The sequence below is a fragment of the Coptis chinensis genome, chromosome 5 (genome assembly GCF_015680905.1).
Source record: "Coptis chinensis isolate HL-2020 chromosome 5, ASM1568090v1, whole genome shotgun sequence".
Classification (NCBI taxonomy): Eukaryota; Viridiplantae; Streptophyta; class Magnoliopsida; order Ranunculales; family Ranunculaceae; genus Coptis; species Coptis chinensis.
Window position 1 is genome coordinate 8,449,001 of NC_141460.1, and position 18,232 is coordinate 8,467,232.

An 18,232-nucleotide genomic window follows, 5' to 3' on the forward strand; every position below is an offset into this window, starting at 1 on the left:
CCAAACTTGAGGCCTGAAAGTGAAGAAAGACTTGCATGCGCCTCCCTTTTTATGCCTGGGATAGCCGCACGCGCGGGTCTTATTTTACTCCTTGTTTCCATACTTGATAGGAATATGTTGTGTGAGTCCAGGAGTTGAGATAGAGTTTCAGAGATGAAATTCCAGTTCAACTTCTTATGCTAGGGAAATGGACTTTAGAGATGAGTTCATTTTGCTAAGGATCGACGCTCAAGCTGGTGCGGGTTTGATAATGAACCCAAAATAGCTTAGAGATGGTAGTAATCCGATACTAAGACAAGATAATAAGACCTTTCATGAGTAGCATGATCTTCCACCCTTTTTTTTTTGAATATCTTAGGAAAAATCTTAGATTTTTACCATTTTTTTTGTATTTCGCATGTTAAACGTCTATTAGGATTAAACAAAGCAAACTAAGCTAGCAAACCAATATGAAACTTACTCACTAGTTTCCCTACTTAGAGTAAAAGAAAGTTGTATGCTCTCCTAGAAATTAGGTTGATTCGACTCCCTACTCGAGCTAAACGCACGAAGACGTGAGTAAGGGTTTGAGTCTACACCGAACGGAGTACAGAATCTAAATCTTTATACCACAAAGTATGGATATCAGCCCACCACAACCTGAAGCAACATTTGGACAAGTCTATCCAAGTTATGTACCTGTTGGAACTGCACCTGAATATGTTGCGTGGCGCCCAACGTATATTTGCACCAATACTCCTCGAATTGGAATCATGTTACAATTTCCAACAAAAAATATGAGGGGCACGTTCGACAATTTCTTGACGGTGGGTTTAACTTTGTATATACTTGGGTACAATATTGTGAAGCAGTTAGGATTCAAAAAGAGGGCATGCGAGCTGAGCAGCCATGTCACTCATTTATGTATTGATGCAATCTATTTCTCATATGTTTTGTAATTTAGGGCTTTGAGTATATTGTATTATGGTTAATTCTTTGCCAATAATTTGATAGTTTTCATGAAAAATTAATGTAGCTATTATGTTAAAATAAAAGAAATCTCATAAATTCTTAAAAACTAAATTGATCTACATTGAGAAAATGAATGAACCTACGTCGAGAAAATGAATGATATTTTTACCCTCCGAAATTTCGGCAGACATGGAAATATTGGGCCTTGAATGAAACTAAGGGTGTGTTTGTTAAATTTTAACTCATGGAAAGGAAAGGAAATAAAATGGGTGGTCCACTATGGAATGGAATGGAAAGGAAATAATTTTAAATGGTATGTGTTTGGTAAACTGGGGAAAGGAAAGTAAAAACTGGAGAAAGAAATAATCATGTTTGTTTGCAAAAGCTATGGAAAGGAATAATTGTATTGTTGGGTCATGGGTGTATTAGTAGTAAGTCCCTATCTATCTATTTCCTTTCCTTTCCTTTCCACAAAAATTTCAGGGGTTAGCTAAGGACACAAAACCTTTTCCATTTGTTTCCATATGGAAAAGCCCATTTCCTTTCCATGGGTAAACAAACGCCTTAAAAACTATGGAAAAGGTGGACCACTCTTATTTTCCTTTCCTTTCCATAGTGTTTCCATCATAACAAACACCCTAACTATTGGGTTTGTTGAGAAAAAAAATTGGAGGTGTAAATGACAATCAAGGACAAGTTCTTATCCATAATCCACATATTAACTGTAAAAAGTAATATATATTATTGGGGTGGGATAGAGGCACGCCATCAGAGCCACATTATGGGCACAAAGAATCCAAACCATTGATCAGAAGCAAATCCTATGGACATAGTCTACTCTATATTACCAAATCGAAATAAACGAAATTTCAAAAACAAAAATTTTTGCTTGAACAAAAAATCGTGTTTTTTCTTTCTCCAAAATTAGATCGAAAATTTTTCTACCCTCTTCTCTCCAGAATTCCAAGATTGAGGAGGTTGATTAAGTCTTTTCAATTTAGCCGTTACATCCGATTTCTGATTTCTTGTTGGTTGTGGTATATATTCCTCGGGTTGTAAACAATTAATCTTATTTAAAGAACCGATAGATCAAAGGAAATTGCTTGTGGGCTTTTCAATATAGGTTTTAAAGTACCCTTTTTCCTTTTGCTGATTGAGATGATGGTTAAATTATAATCGCACTTTAGTTGCCAAAGATGTTTGCATTGGATGTGTTTTAGACAACCTACTCTGCAAACCCCAATATATCTCTTTTCTTGCTTAGTTTCCTTTTGGCGGGGAGGTTTCTTAGCTTTTGTTTTGTTTTGTTTTGTTTTTTTTTGCCTTAATTCTAAGTTGCGTTGAATATATTGGAAGTGTTGAATTGTATTGTATGCTCATAAGAATGCTTAGTTTTTTCTCCTTTATTTAAATGATATTTGCTATCCGACATTGTTAGAAATTAAGTGGTGTTTCCCTCTTTCAATTGAGTGTGGATTTTGTATGATAAAGTTGACTTGCAATACAAGATATAATTTTTAGATTCCATATATAAGTGCTTTCAGGAGTTATAGTTTGATCCTAAATTAGTTTATTTTCCAATGTATTGCCAAGAAAAACGGTAATGGATGGTGTTCATCTTGTGCTAGGCCTATCAATGTTGTCTGGCGGAAGCGCGTGCTATTTGCTTGGAATTCATAGACAAGGTGTGTTGATAAATGAAGCTTACTAGATTCAGTTTGATTTGTAATAGAGCAAGGAGGCGACCACCTAGCAACCATAAGTGAAGCTAAAGGTCATTTCTCGAAGTTTTTTTTGCTTTGCTTGGTAATGGTTCTTGAGGTGGTCAAAGTCCAAGGTGACAATCTACTTCACTACACAATTGAGACAAATCTTGATCGAGTATTCACAATCCAGCTTGTTGTCATCTCACTCTCAAAACAACCGTTACCACCATTTTACTTTTACATGCTTAGGGACCCAACACAAAACCAAGGCTTTCCAACTTGAACTCCACTTCATCTCCTCCAATCACTATGCTTCTTTTCTTACTGTTGCAATGTTTTGACAAATGACAAACTCAAGTTTGAAATTTTCTGCCGATTTTCCTTCTTCATTTGTAATATATGGGGATTCAAGCAAGCTTGGTTTGTGTGTCGGGTGACGGGCTTTTAAAAGCCGAAAGGGCATGGATGGAGTAGGCTGGAGTGTATATATATGTGTTTTAAAACAAATGTATGAAAAATTCTATTAATAAAATTCGTTCGAGGCCATTTTAGCATGGGCGGCACTCTTCTCATGGTTCTAATTGTATACAATATACAGTCATGAAAAGCATCAATTACTTCATTCTTTTTGGGAACTTCATTGAAATTTCCACAAGTTCTCTTATAAAGAGTTGCTAACGACCTGCGCCACATAAGAATGAAGTTTGTGTCGGTTGTTCTTCTTTCTCTCTGGCGACCACGATCTTTGTCCTAGGCGAACAATTTATCAACCGCCGGTTTAAATAATGCCTTGATTTCCAAGATTCCTTCCAAGATCCGACCGGACCTTAATCTTCTCCAAGACCAATATTTAGCATTGGTTTGTTTGTCGATACACTACTCACTTCTGAAAGCCGACCTAAAAATGCAATCTTGTGATACGGATGCTTTTGGTCTAAAGATCTCAACAATTCATCACTTTTACTTCTACTTGTCTTTTGGTTTCACTCTTTTATTTTCACTTTTTGATTGGGTTCATGATCATATTACCTGCCAGTGATGTTTTAGAATATTACGATCGGTGAGTCCAGTGGTTCCTTCAATATTCCAAATTGTCTTGAGGGTATGTAAACTCACCCAAATGGTTCCTCCTACATTGTATGAAAAGTGCTCATGGGTTATAGGTCAATCTTATTTTGTTCTTCTATATTACTATATGTGTTATTACTTCCCGGCATCTATTTTATATTTTCTTAGTTATATGTTTACGGTGTTGCTTACCTTATTCCAATCAATTCAGTTTAACTTTGGAGTTCAATCTCTCCTACTTTCGGTACCAAATCTGCTACTGGGTTGTCAAGAGAAGAAGACTAAGACAACACCTCGGTCGAAAGAATATATTTTTCCCGGATGCTTTCATTTGTCGATAAATAAACCAATTAAGCATGTTAAATCTCTTGATAATTTAGTGAAATAATTGAATTGTAGATGGTGTAGGGTTTGATTGCAATCACTAGTGATAAAGGTTTCAAAATTTCATTTGATTGTGCTCTCTCTCACTATGATTACTTCTAAGTAAATCTGGATTGTCAATTTTAGGTTTAAAATTTAAACCGTAATCAGCCCGTTTTTTATTTTTTTTTTCATTTTTCTTTTGATATTGTTCCTCACGCGAGAGCCTGACCTTATGACCATGTTACTCGCCAATTTCACGTGGTGGAGAATGGGAATGGGAAAATCTGGTAAAACCTCATATGTTGCATTTTGAGTAAACTCTTTTGATGGTAGATTTCTAAATGAAAGTTCTTTGCCCCCCGTGGGTTTTCATGGCTTAGTTTCTGGCTGTTTCAACCTAAGTAAAACATCGGTAACTTTCCTACAGTTGAAACACTACTTTAATCTTCATTTGTGACTATGATTTCTAAATCACACAAGATGTATGTTGTAATGATGTAAACAAAGCAAGCATGTCAAGTAGATTTCTGTTTCATTACTTGTTCAAGAGTATGTGGGAGGAAGCATGCAAGTGCTTTTTAATGTCCACGCCAAGAGGGATTCTTCACACTCTTACTTTGTTTACATTTTTTTTTTACGTTCTTAACATTTTCCAAGAACCTTTCTTTCTATACATTTGTGTGTCCTTGTAGATCACAGCATGTGCAAAATGCAATTCAAGAAAAGGTCGAAAACTTTGGAGGAAGCAAATATGAAGCTAATTCAGGTTCAAGGTAGTTTCCATCTTGATCTTTGTTTACCCATATTGTCTAATGGGAATGGATTACGTTGTTGGTCCCGATAAGAACTAGGCTAATAGTTGTTAATCTTGCAGGCCCCAAAGGACTCGGAACATAGTTGCCGCATTACCGGCAAGCACTTTAAAGACCCGAGAAAAAGAAAAGGTTTGCCTAACGAGTGGGCCAATACCTAGGGATACCGCCCTCAAAAAAAGTCATAACATCAATGGCTATGTGATGATGCGTACATATCAATAGTATGCTGAAATTGTCTTGTCAACCCTTTCTCACTAAGGTCATGACCAAAAGAATACCTTGTAACCTAGTGTCACGATAAATCATTTATGTTTACAACAAGATTTCAATTTAATTGAAAAATCACCGCCTTTGTCAAAAGTTGTAATTGGATTTCTTGCACTTTCTTGATAATGAAATGTCTTGTATTTCTCGCAGAAGGTTATTATAGAGGTTAACAATTCAAAATACAACTTGAAAAATACTGAACACAATGATTCAAATATAGATGGGATTAAAGAATTCATTAGAATTACCAAAGTAGGGAGGTTTCCTGATCCTCTTAAAACGACACTCGATTCTAACATCACCGCGACAATCCCAGTTAGACCATGTAACAACAAAAAATTTGTGTGCTTAATTCCCTTGTCTTCCAACCACTTATCATGCATCGGAAAGCTTCACTAAGAGGAACGCTCTTTCTACTTGGCACCACACGCAAATTACATCTGATTATTATTAGCATTACTGGTGATGCATCAATAGTATGGTTCAATTATCGAATGAGCACGATAAGAACTACTGTATGGAATGGGTATTAATAGATCACTTTCGGACTCATTGTAATCAAAGAGGATTCAATAGGCCGATTAAGGGGACAAAACATCGATATATTGATGACTTGGTAGTCCATCATTTGTGGCCCAACTAAACAAAATAAGTCGAATATGTGTAAATTTCGCTTACATGTATTCAATGATTCTGCAACAATGTGAAATTGAAGTAAGATGGCAATTTGTAGAAACTCTATCCTACTCTTAAAAATCATATCATGTTTTATGTTCCACACTTCGCTTGAGACTCCACAATAAACAAGAGCTTCGAGTTCGAACACGAGTATCCTTCTATGAAGCGATTGAATACTCCATTGGCAAACCGGAAGTATGGCAATCAATGTAAAGTCCAAGGGGAACAAAATCAACAGGACCTAATAAATAGATATCTTGGTTTTAGAAAATCAGAAATGAAGGTCAAGGAACGTAACACTAAAAGCTGTAAGCAAAAACTCAACTATCGACAACATTAACAATGAGATCGGTCCTTAGCGCTTCCATAGATAAATGTAATGACGTTGATGATGGGAAAATGGCGAACATGAAGAACATTATCTTAGATTTCCAAGCAATAAACATCCTAATAAAACATTACCACTTTGCTTTTCCATAAACTATCAATTATTGCAAACACACTTGCTCACCCAGAAGAATGTTATCATATGTTAGAGAGCTTGGAACTTCTTGCAAAGGCAACAACACAACCTAACTCAAACCTCAAATCGGGCCATCTATTACGCCAAAGTAGCAACAAAGAACATCAAACATATATTACGCAACAGAGAACCCATTAAAAAAAATTACGGAGAGAAGAGGGTAGAAAAATTCTCGATCTAATTTTGGAGAGGAAGGTAAACACGCATTTTTGTTTATTTAAAATTTTTTGTTTATAAAAATTTTGTTTTTCTGAAATTTCGTTTATTTCGATTTGGTAATATAGAGTAGACTATGTCCATAGGATTTGCTACAGATCAATGGTTTGGATTCGCTGTGCCCATAACGTGGCTACAGTAACTGTGCCTCTATCCCAACCCTATATTATTATTAGTCAACTTAAGATAAACGTTAACGGTCTAATTTGGTAAGTATGGTGGGCCCGGGTCTCTGGGGAAGAGATAAATAAAAATAAAAATGAACCAACCAATCACAAATCATCATCGTCACAGTCTCTCTCTGGTTTCCAATTCATCTCTAAACATTTTACAATTATTATTATTACAATAAAGATCCAATCTTTTTACCCTTTGATTTATATGCAGGAGCAGTTGTAAATGTCGGCTTTCAAATCATTCTTGAACAGTCCTGTAGGTCCCAAAACAACTCATTTTTGGGGACCTATTGCCAATTGGGGATTTGTTGCTGCTGTATGTGTTTTTTTTAAAAAAAAAAAAAAAAAAAATCTAATTGTACATTTCTTGATCCTACTATAAAATATATATATTTATTAACTGTTGGTTTTTATAGGGGTTGATGGACATGCAAAAGCCTCCTGAAATGATCTCTGGCAATATGACTGCAGGTAAGAATTTTTAAATTTGACTTTGATATTGATATTGTGTATTTTGACTTTGATATTTGTGCTGCAGTCATGTGTGTTTACTCGGCGTTGTTTATGAGATTTTCATGGATGGTCCAGCCACGTAACTATCTGCTTCTTGTTTGTCATGCCTCAAATGAGACAGTGCAGCTTTATCAGCTCTCTCGTTGGGCAAGGGCTAAGGGGTAAGGAATGAATTATGTACTTGATACATTACCATTATTTCATTTTACTTATATATATTACCTGCAGATTGATATGAATTTTCTTGAGCCCATCTTGCTAATAATGTTAATGAAATATACTGCCAGTTGCTGTCTTTGAGAATTGGGATGGTGGAGTTGGGTCAGGTCTTGTGGTATCAAGTGTTTTCTCTCCTTGGTTTAATTATTATATTTTTATCCAGATCAGTTAATAAAAAAACCAAGTTTGGCCTTTAGTTTACGGAAATTTGTGCCGTGTATGAAATTGAATTTGATTCAATAGTACGGTGTTAAATTGGCAGGAAAAATAGGCCCGTCATTGTGATAATTTGGTCTTGCAAGTTATAATGAAGATCTGAGTAGTATACTTATCCAAGCAATCTCTGCTGCAGTCAATTACTTTTTTGCACAACAACTAACTAGGTTAGATGCAAAAAACAAGTTGTAGTTGATCTTCTGTCAATGGGGCATCCAGCCCAATCAGCATCTGAGAATGTTGTGATTTGACTTGAACTCTTTTTTGTATATATAAGACCTTCACCAACTGATCCTTTCAAATATATCAATACTCTTGTTGTAGTTCTAACTAAGGGACAGTTGGAACATTGCCCCTATGATGGAAACTCTACTATTTTCATATATAATGATGTGTGAGAGAAGACCGGAACTAATTAAAGATTGTACTCTCTTTTCTCTTCCGACTTTCTTTTTCATTTGCGATAATATGATCTTATAAACCTTTTGACTGCAGTTAGATGTTGAACTCTAGAAGCATGCTTGATCTACAGAAGAACAAATATCTGGCCCTATGTTAGGTATTGTAATAAAATATCCTACTTGCATGCAAAAAAAAAAGGGTATTGTAGAGCTCCCACAGTAGACCTATATTATACTGGGATTAGATAGAAGAGGGATAGATAAAGGATCAACACGGAGAATTGCATGGCTTAGCATCAAGCATGTTAACAAGTTTACAAGTCATTTGTGTACTTAGTTTGAGAGAGAAACATTGTGTTGTTATTTCTGTGAATCTCTAGTCCTAAGAAGCAACTGAGATTACCAAGATCTTTCATGGCAAAGGACTCTTTGAGTTGCTGTATGACAACATTACAAACAATAGATAGAATTCCCTGTAATGAGAATCTCTTCATCTAAGATGAGTGAACAGTTGTAGTGCAATGAGTGTGCCTAATGAAGGGTGAAAAATCAGCATTCGAGAAGGTGAATCCAAGAGAGAATAAGGCATGAGTGAGTTTGTCTGCTTAAGTCCATACACAGACTTGTGGAGTTCACAGACATGATGAGTTTTAGTTTGATCAACAAATCCTAGGGGTTGGACCATGAAGACTTCTTTTTTAAGGTGGTACACTGTTTGATAGGCCAATCAAAATGAAGAGCTATGGAGATAAGCTTGTTGCAGGCTTTGCAACACGACTGGAGGTATCAGAATAACCCTTGCTTTTGATGATAACGGTTAGCGACTAGTCTGGCTTTATATCTCTCAATTGTTCCATCTGGCTCGTGTTTAAATTTGAACTCCCACTTGCAACCAGCAATATTCTGTTTTGCATTGTGTGGTATTAGTGACTAGGTTCCTGTATGAATGAGAGCATTGTATTCTAAAGCCATGGCTTTCCTCCATTTTGTATCTTTTGAGGCTTGAGTATGGCATGTTGGTGTGGAAGGACTGTCCTTTAGGTGAGAGACTAGAGGTAGAGCTGTAGGTAATGGATGATTGGTGGTAGCTGAGAATGATTTTGGCTTGTAAATATCATTTTGTGATCTGGTGGTCATAGAATGAGTAGTTGTAACTGGTGCAGATCGCGTTGTTTGGTTTTGAGTACTCTGAGTTCTTGTTATCATAGTGTGAGTTGATGAGACAATGGTTGTTAAAAAGTTTGTGTGTTTGGAATGTTGTTAGAAGAATTTGTTGAAGGAATGCTCTCAGAGTTGTTGTGAGACAATGGTTGTTAAAGGGTTTGTGTGTTCAGAATGTTGTTAGAAGAATTTGTTGAAGAAATGCTCTCATAGTTGTTGTGACTGGTGTCAGAATGACTAGATGAGTGCCAATTGTGTATTCTTTGATTTAGGAGGTTGTTTAGTTGTTGGATGAGTTGGAGAATGAGTTTTTGTTTGAAAATGAGTTGGTGATGATTTTTGTATATAAGTTGGATTATAGAGCAGGTGAAGTAGGGTTTGTGAAATGAGTTAGGACAGTGTGTTGGATTAATACAGTTAGGGAAGGTAGTATTTATTGGAAATGGAACATTAGTAGAAGAAAGACAGACAATTTTCTATTTGAAGTACATGATTGGAGTTTTGAAAGAGAAATTTCTTCATTAAATATGACATGTCTGGATATATAAATTCTTCCAGTAGATACATCTAAACATTTATATCCTTTGAAAAGGTGTGTTGGTAACCTATACCACCTCCTCTTCTAAGTTCTAATGGGGCCCAAAAAGAAAATATCCGGAGAAGAGTAGGCAAGGTTCCTAGGCCCAGTCCAAAAAAAAACAGATCAGGCTAAAGAAACATCTAGACCAAGCCCAACAGATAATAACAGCTTGTTGGTATTGGGCCAGGAAGAGAATCCTGATGGAGCTTCAATGATAAAAGATTGGAGGCCCTTCTTCAAGAAGTTGAACCAGTGAAAATTGCGAAGGAGAAGGCCAAGTACCCAAGTTTTGATCCAACGATCAGGACTTATCAATGGAGGGGAAGAAAATGAAGGAGAATTGGCTGAAGGGTTGTCTGATTGAAGTGGTGGGGGCTCTTGCATGCAAGGAAACGAGTGAGGAGGAAGATAATACAGGATAGTATAACAAGGATGAGGAGAATCAGCTCGTGGAGTTTGGAAAGAGATGGGGTGTGAGGGTTGAAGGATGTAGAGGAAAGATTCAAGGCTTGCTGGACAGTAGGAGGGAGGAGGTAGCAAAGGAGAGTGCGGAAACTAATTTAGTGGGGGATTTTGGAAGGTTCGGAAGACTTTGATGACATCTATGATATGGAGGACGAGAAATTGGATCTTGAATTCTCTGATGAATGTTAAATGGATAGAGATTTGGAGGAAGAATCCTTTGAGGAGGAGGTGGAGAGCGACTCGGTGGTTCAGCAAGGGTTGAGGACAGTGGGATGGATTGTGGATGCAACTGTGGGGTTTTGCTATTTTGGGCGTCTAATCATTAGGACTTGGTGCATCTCTAGGTGGTGGTAGCAAATTGTCAAAATTTGACATACTTTGGTTGCAAAACAGTGCCAACTCTAGGTGGTCGCAAATTTTTGTTACAAATAAGGACCCACATATGTACAAAACTAGTAAAAATGAGTCCTATAATAATTATTAAATTATTAAAAAATTTCTTTTTTAAAAAAGTGGCATGTGTTTTGGTTAAAGTGGGTTCCATTTTAGTTTTTAAATATTTTTAAAACAAAATCCTTAAAAAGTGGTGATGAGTTTTGGTTGAAAAGTACAAAAAAAAATCAAGCGCCAGTTGAAGTAGCGCGTGTCAATTGAAGTGGTGCGCCGTATCCGTAAACAATTGTTTTGGTAAATTTGACAAAAAACACCAAAAAAACATCTCTAGGTGGTGGCGAACTTGGTAGCAAACAGTTGATTGTAAGTTTGGCCAATAATTTGCGTCCAAGTTCGCGGATATAGCGCACCACTTCAATTGGTGCGCGCGCCACTTTTGTTGTACTTTTCAACCAAAACTCATCGCCAATTTTTAAGGAAAAAGAAAATTCTAAATATTAGAAAACTACGCGCGCCACTTTTGTTGTACTTTTCAACCAAAACTCATCGCCAATTTTTAAGGAAAAAGGAAATTCTAAATATTAGAAACTAAAATGGGATCCACTTTAACCAAAACACATGCCACTTTTCTAGGAAAGAGAATTTTTAAATAGTTAACAATATTAATGGGACCTACTTTAACTAGATTTGTAGATAATTGGGTCTCTATTTGTAACAAAATTTTGCTACCACCTAGAGTTGGCATTGTTTTGCAACCAAATTTTGTCAAATTTGTTCACAAAATTTTGTCAATTTGCTATCTCCACGCAGAGATGCTCTTAGTTTCCATTGTTTTTAGTTTGTCTGTATCCCGTCTTCTTTTTGTTTTCATTGTTTTGCTGGCCTGCTGGGGTTGCAGGCTGTTTGAGGGTGATTAGGGTTTCTTTTGGTCTCGAGATATTAGTTTCTGGCTAATTATTCAAGTGTTGATGTGTTCATGGTTATTTTAATACATGAACTTTTATCGATAATATAAAAGGAGTACTATATCCAATGAATTACAAGGTTTAGTTCTAATCTCGAGTTTATGTTTTGAATAATGCTTAAGCCTTGGATAACTACTAAAGGATAGTTAGGTGGCTTTTTGAAAATTTTCTAATAGGGAGAGATGTCATGAAAGTTGAATATATCTTTATATGGTTGTTTATTTATAAAATCTACTGAGGTTTGGAAAGTTTCAACCCAGTATTTCATTAGGATACCTGAATGAGTCATGTAAGTTGTCTGAGTTTCAATTATGTGTCTAAGTTCTCTCCATTTTGTTGTGGAGTTTAAGGTTATGACAATTAACGAGTGATGCCACATCGTCTCAAGAGATTTTCAAACTTTGTTCTAATAAACTACCCACCAACATGAGTTCTTATAGACTTTATTTTTTTGTTGAGTAGATTTTCTACATTATTTTTGAAAACAGAGAAGACATTGAAGAATTCTGCCTTTTTACAGTGGATAAAACCAACAAAACCTTGAAAAGTCATCAACTAGACTAGTATCTAGAACCTGAACAAGAGATGATTGGTGCTGGACCCCATAAGTCTTGAACTAGCTGAAGAGGACTTGAAGACCTTATTTGCGGTGTAATAAATTGCAGTTTATGACTCTTGCCAGGCTGACAAGAAGAACATACATTTGAAAATTGAGAAGAGCCTTCAAGTGGGAGCTTGTTTTGAGCAAGTACTTCACTTAAGACTAACTGAGCTTGTCCAAGTCTCATATGCCAAGTTGAAGAAGTTTTATTGACAAGAAATGCTGTAGGAGATTGGTTAATTAGACTTGTGACAAGTTTTGAAGGAGATAGGATAAGAGTCCACCCTGTATGTCCTTGGGAAAGTACCAGTTGTCTGAAACAAATTTGTGCACAGATAATAAGTTGTGTGATATATGAGGGGCATGTAAGACATCTTTCAAATGAAATTTTAGGTAAAGTGTTTAATGTCAAGGCCTTGTCATTTCCTACCATCACTTTATCACCACCATTGTATTGAGAAACAGATAAGTTGGCCGAGTCTGAGGTAATGTGATTAGTAGGCACCTGAATCTGCTATCCAAGTGTCTTGTGGTGTTGAATGTGAGGTACTGGCCATGGCTGCAAGCTTTGGTTGTGGTATATTACCTGAGAATGCATAGTTCATTCTTTTGTAACAGTCAACTATCAAAATGTCCCTATTTGTTGCAAATCTGACAAGTAGACTTCAACTTCCATTGTTATTGTAGCTTGAATTCCCATTGCTGTTGTAGTTGGCATTATTGTTGCCTTTGTAGTTACTTCCAGTGTTCTAAAAAAACGCCCTAGGCGGCCGCCTAGGTGAGACAGCTAGGCACGGTTCAAAAAATGGCGGGCCAATTAGTAACGGCGGACTAATTGGCCTAGTAGGGTCCAATTTTTTTACTTTTATCATTGTTTTTTGAAAAATGATGACTTGTCCAAAACTAAGGGCCCAAGAAGGCTTAAGAATTGAATATGGGTTTAAAAGACTAACGCCCAGTAGGAATTAAAAGAAAAATGTTCCCTATGAGGGGTTAAAAGATCAAAACATAGTCTGTTCAGTCCTCTCTTTCGGTCTCTGTGTTCAACTCAAGCAGCTCACTTGCCATCATCTTCAACTCTTTTACTTTATTCTGTTTAGAAGTATTTTTGTTCATGTTTAACATTTAAATTTTGGTAAATGTGTGGTTTGATCCATCTGTAAGCATTTTTTTACAAGTATGTGAAGTTTGATTTCTTCATTTCTTGTAGTGTAGGTGTGTGTGAGTAACTGACTATATATGATATATGCATTAGCATAAAAAAAAACTGTCGCCCACCACCCCACCGCCTGACTACTGCCTAGTGTTTATTAGGCTGAGCCCACCCTTAAAAGTAGAGCTAAAGTCAACAGATTTTACTCTCTATCATTAATTTCCTCTGTATATATATGCAAAGGATTTTACTCTCTATCCTTATTTTACTCTCTATATTTTACTCTCTATATATATAGAGAGTAAAATAAGGATAGAGAGTAAAATCCTTTGCATATATATACAGAGGAAATTAATGATAGAGAGTAAAATCTGTTGACTTTAGCTCTACTTTTAATGGGATAGAGAGCCATTGGACTCAGCCTTAGAACATTGGTTACTTCTATTGCTTCCTCTATAGTTGCTTGTACTCCTTCCATTGTCGTTGAAAGGTGCTCTTGTAGCATTTGAAGCATTTAATTTACAGGAGTAGAAATTTTGTAATGAGGGGGATGCTTTAACTGTAGAGAAGGCTTGTGTAGTAGGTTCCATACCAGTTGTTTTAGCCTTTCCCTCAATATTGATTTCCACACTCAGTAGCGTATCATGTAAATTATCTGCAGATACTTGTTCTGATCCCATGAACAAAGTGTTAATGAGACAATGTAAAATTGTGATTCTATTTCATTGAGTTAATTTACAATTTTACATAACATGTGTTCTCCACTATTTATAGACCTTCTTACAAAAGTTACTACAGAAATAACACCAGAAGATTCTAACTGACTAGGCTTAGGTGGCTTAACTGGATATGAACCATTTTTCAAATGACAGGTTTTTCATGTGAATTTACAACATTAAGTTGGAATAACAGATAATTTGTATTATTGACAGGTATTTGGAGCAGAAGAAAGGCGAAGCTAACCCTCAGTAACTTTGGATGATGCTTATTTCGTTGGCACCATCATCTGTAGACTGATTATTACACCCCCACTCAATCGAATTCCATTTGTAAAAGTTCACAAATTTGCAGGGGAAACCAGCCCAGCCTATGACATAAAGGCTGAAACAGATATGAACGATTCTGAAATTTGTTTTCTATAGATTTTGTTGATTGGGGATTGCCTAAAATTATGCTCTAAAGAAACAGCAACTCAATTAAATACTACATATCAAAAGATTACCAAAAGTAAGAATAATGTAAAAGAGAAAATAAGAATTGATCCCTGGTCCGATTTCTGAGTGCATAATAGTGCCTTTTCACAACGAAAGGTTTATTGTTCCTTTTGAACTGAGCAATATAAGAAAAGCACGCCACCAGTCCACGGCGATGATTTGCCTTTGCCTCACTAATTATAAACACCACCATTTTTCACTCTTTCCACGATTCCAGCTATGAGCCTTTGTCTCACTAATTACAAACACCACCATTTTTCACTTTTTCCACGATTCCAGCTATGATCACACAGCTAAGAGTAAGGTAAAGCTTCTTGTAATTGCTATTTGGAGCTTTCAAAGACCCCCAAAGTCTAGTTGTTTTTCCTTCATCATTCCCTTAATTGTGACAAAATTGCACTTCTCCGATTCGGATTGGTCTTCCCTTATCTCATGTAAACCATACGCAGTTGGGAATCGAATCACTTGGTAGAACGTATTTGGCACTGCACGCATATCGTGAATCCACTTTCTACCAAGGATTGTATTATGATTAGAATGATACTTGATAACATCGGATTTTGTCATCACCGTTTGTGGTCCAGCTCGGACTGGTAACTTGATCTCCCCAGCTATCTTTGTGGATGTTCCATTAAACCCATACAAATTGAACTGTGGTGCTTTTAGATGAGTTTCATCTAACCCGATACCGGTAAACACCTTCCAAAACAAAATATTCACAGAACTTCCACAATCCACTAAGATCTTTTACACATCATACCTTGATATGCGCAAAGTGATTAATAAGGCATTATCATGAGGCAACATGACCTTTGATAAGTCCTCTGGTACAAACATTATCGCCCATGGAATGCTGGTCGACACCAGATTAGGATTCACCAGGATAGGCTCAATGCAAGGACCTCCTTTACTGTCGAAATTTTCCTTATTTTATCTCAGATGATCTTATTCTAAGGTATCACTCCTTTGTAAATCATGTTAATGACTCCCAAAGACTTATTATGTATTGTAGTCGTTACCTCTGGTCAAGCATCAGCTCTAAACTCTCGAAGCTTTCCATCCTTCATCAACTTGTCAATCTCCCTTAGTAATTGCAAACACTTGTTTGTTTCATGATTCTTGACCTTGTGAAACTGGCAATAAGGTTTGTCTTCCAATTCTTTGGGAGTAAACTGTGGATGTCGCACATAAGCTTTCTTACCCACTGTAATGGATGCTTTTGGTAATCCTTACAAATACAGGTTTAGTTAAGGGATTGGGATGATTAGATAAGGTTGATTGAGTTCGTATGGACGAACTGTCTACATATCAAGTTCTCTCTACTACCGAACTGCCTACGTATCAAGTTCTCTCTGCTAGGGGGAGACTTGAATCAGGTCAGATGTAGTTCCTCATCCTCTTTATATAGGCAAGGGGTTCGCGCCTCTGGCTCTATCACATCCGGTCAGATCTAGGTCTTTAGGCCATGATGACGAGTTAAGAACATTTATGGTGAAGCGTGCCTGAAGCTCCGGTCTTGATGATGGTATTTAAAACTTACATTATTGTCCATTGGTGTGAGCGAGAATCTGGGAGATCGCTGTTGGGGTAACGAGTCACTATGAAGCGAGCTCGTGTGACAAAGACTTTAGGTCGGTTGACTACTAATTAGTCAGATCAATTACCATAGTTGAGTCGCTATGAAGCGAGCTGAGAGGGGGAGGATCGAAGGTTAATCTACCTTCATGTCTGTGCTGGACACGTGCTTGATATTCATTGGATGTGAATATTACTCCCTCACACCCACTAGTCTCAATATATCTTATGGTATTGTATTGATGGTGACATAATTCTTTGGATCTAATTCTTCTTTTAATGATCTCTCATATCTCCTTTCCGTTAGAGGTTGAAACTCCATTCTTGTAAATGCCTCACTAGGCCTTTTCTTATATGGTCGTGCATATTCTTGACTATCACCTCGGTCTTGACACTCCGTTTCTTTTCGAGTCGATTTCGATACTTGTATTACATGTTGTATTGTGGCAGCCAAAATTCCTTCTTCCACGCGGATGTCTTTCTCTGCTTTATCATATAATTCTTGCAGACTTTTTACCTCTTTCCACAACAAGTATATATGCATATCCGATGCTGGTATCAAACCCGTTTGAAATGCCATGACAGTCGTCATCTCGGATTCGTCCAGATGTTCGACCTATACTGTGTTTCGGTTTTAAATCGAGCTAAGAAATCTTTTAATGATTTCATTTTCCCTTGTCTCAATTGAAACAAAACCGATACATGCTTTGGCTTAACCCTCTGATGCCCATAGTTTGTCAAAAAATTCTCCACTAGCTCTCTAAAGCAAGAAATTGTTCCTTCATGCAAAGAACATAATCACTTCAAAGCTTTACCCTTGAGACTAGAAGAAAAGTATTTACATAGCAAAGAATCGAGATACTCAGTGCCTTGGTAAATTGATTACTGATGTCGATATCCAAATAAATGATCCATTGGATCCGATGTGCCATCGTACTGATTGCATTTATGAGTTTTAAACTTTGGAGGAAGAGGCATCCTTTCTATCTCTTATTACTTAATGGATTCCTATCGACATCGTCAGCCAGTTTTCTTACCGATGTCGATGCCATGTAGCGCGCTGATCACCAAATTGTTTCAGCATCATTTCTTCAATCATTTCTTTTGTTATTTGGGGTGGTATTGTCACTCCCTGTGTTTCCTTTATAGACGTAGCTTCTTGTATACTCTTCTATACATGTGGGGACAAAGAGCTAGATTCTTCCTCAACTTTGTTGTTTTGTTCTTGCTGCATCTTTCTCATCTCTTTGTTTTCTCTTGCTAATAACTTGTTTTGTTTCTCTACTTCTTGTAATCGTCTAATCAATCATTGCAAAGAGATCTCTTCTTCTTCTTGAATATCTTCTACTCTTTCGTCATGTTTTTCCTCTATTCTGTTTCCAGATCCCCTTGTTACTCGTGTTTGTGAGTTGTTCTCTTCATTGATTATCTTCGTACTGCTGGTAATCTTCTTTGGAGGCATGTTGATGCTTTGAACTATATGCAAATCCTCAAAATGAATCACTCCAACTTGATCAATGAATCGTACAACACAAGGGAGAAAGATCAAACTCTTGAACTCTCAAGCTTCTGATGCACGGACGGCGCCAATGTGGTGATCGAAGATGATTCACTAAAGATTTGTGAAGAATTGAAGTATGAGATGAAAGCTTGAAGGAAAGTAACTTTATTTCATTAATGGTGGTTACAACTCTCTCTCTCTCTATGATTTCTCTCTCGTTTACAAACTTTTTGGTGGGAAGAAAATAATGATCTTCTCTCTCCTAAATCAATCCTTTTATATTCTTCCTTTTCCACTAATGTCTAATCATTTATTGCCACGTGTCCATCTTTCTCCTTTTTCTCCTTTCCGCTTTCTTCTGCAACATTTGAACTTAAGAGAGATATCTCGATTTAGTACTGAAAACACGGGTTGAAATGTTGGTTTGACGATATTTGCCCACAACAAATTGCTTTTTGAAGGCCTTGGCTTCGTTGTTTTTCCATTCAAATTTTTTACAAAGGCACATT

General features: G+C 36.7%; 1 protein-coding gene across 6 annotated transcripts; it reads left to right on the plus strand.

Annotated features, from left to right (window-relative positions):
* Positions 1 to 6,784: 6,784 nt before the first annotated feature.
* LOC147496522 (mitochondrial pyruvate carrier 1) lies at positions 6,785 to 14,602 on the plus strand. 6 transcript variants are annotated; one of them, XM_086559513.1, is made up of 5 exons: positions 6,785 to 6,894; positions 6,978 to 7,082; positions 7,183 to 7,237; positions 7,305 to 7,440; positions 14,366 to 14,602. In XM_086559513.1, the coding sequence occupies exons 2-5, from the start codon at positions 6,990 to 6,992 to the stop codon at positions 14,403 to 14,405; spliced, it is 324 nt and encodes a 107-aa protein (XP_086415639.1). In that variant the 5' UTR covers positions 6,785 to 6,894; positions 6,978 to 6,989; the 3' UTR covers positions 14,406 to 14,602. The 6 variants fall into 6 exon arrangements, with proteins under 6 accessions (XP_086415639.1, XP_086415642.1, XP_086415641.1 ...); XM_086559516.1 differs by lacking the exon at positions 14,366 to 14,602 and adding an exon at positions 7,567 to 8,313; XM_086559515.1 differs by lacking the exons at positions 6,785 to 6,894; positions 14,366 to 14,602 and adding exons at positions 7,567 to 7,605; positions 8,210 to 8,313 and having other exon boundaries at positions 6,901 to 7,082.
* Positions 14,603 to 18,232: the final 3,630 nt, after the last annotated feature.

Bases quoted from the DNA above. Each gene is read 5' to 3' on its own strand.
- LOC147496522 (XM_086559513.1), top strand. From the start codon at position 6,990: ATGTCGGCTTTCAAATCATTCTTGAACAGTCCTGTAGGTCCCAAAACA. The intron at 7,083-7,182 runs GTATGTGTTTTT...TGGTTTTTATAG, and splicing joins ATTGGGGATTTGTTGCTGCT to GGGTTGATGGACATGCAAAA. The intron at 7,441-14,365 runs GTAAGGAATGAA...TATTATTGACAG, and splicing joins CGTTGGGCAAGGGCTAAGGG to GTATTTGGAGCAGAAGAAAG.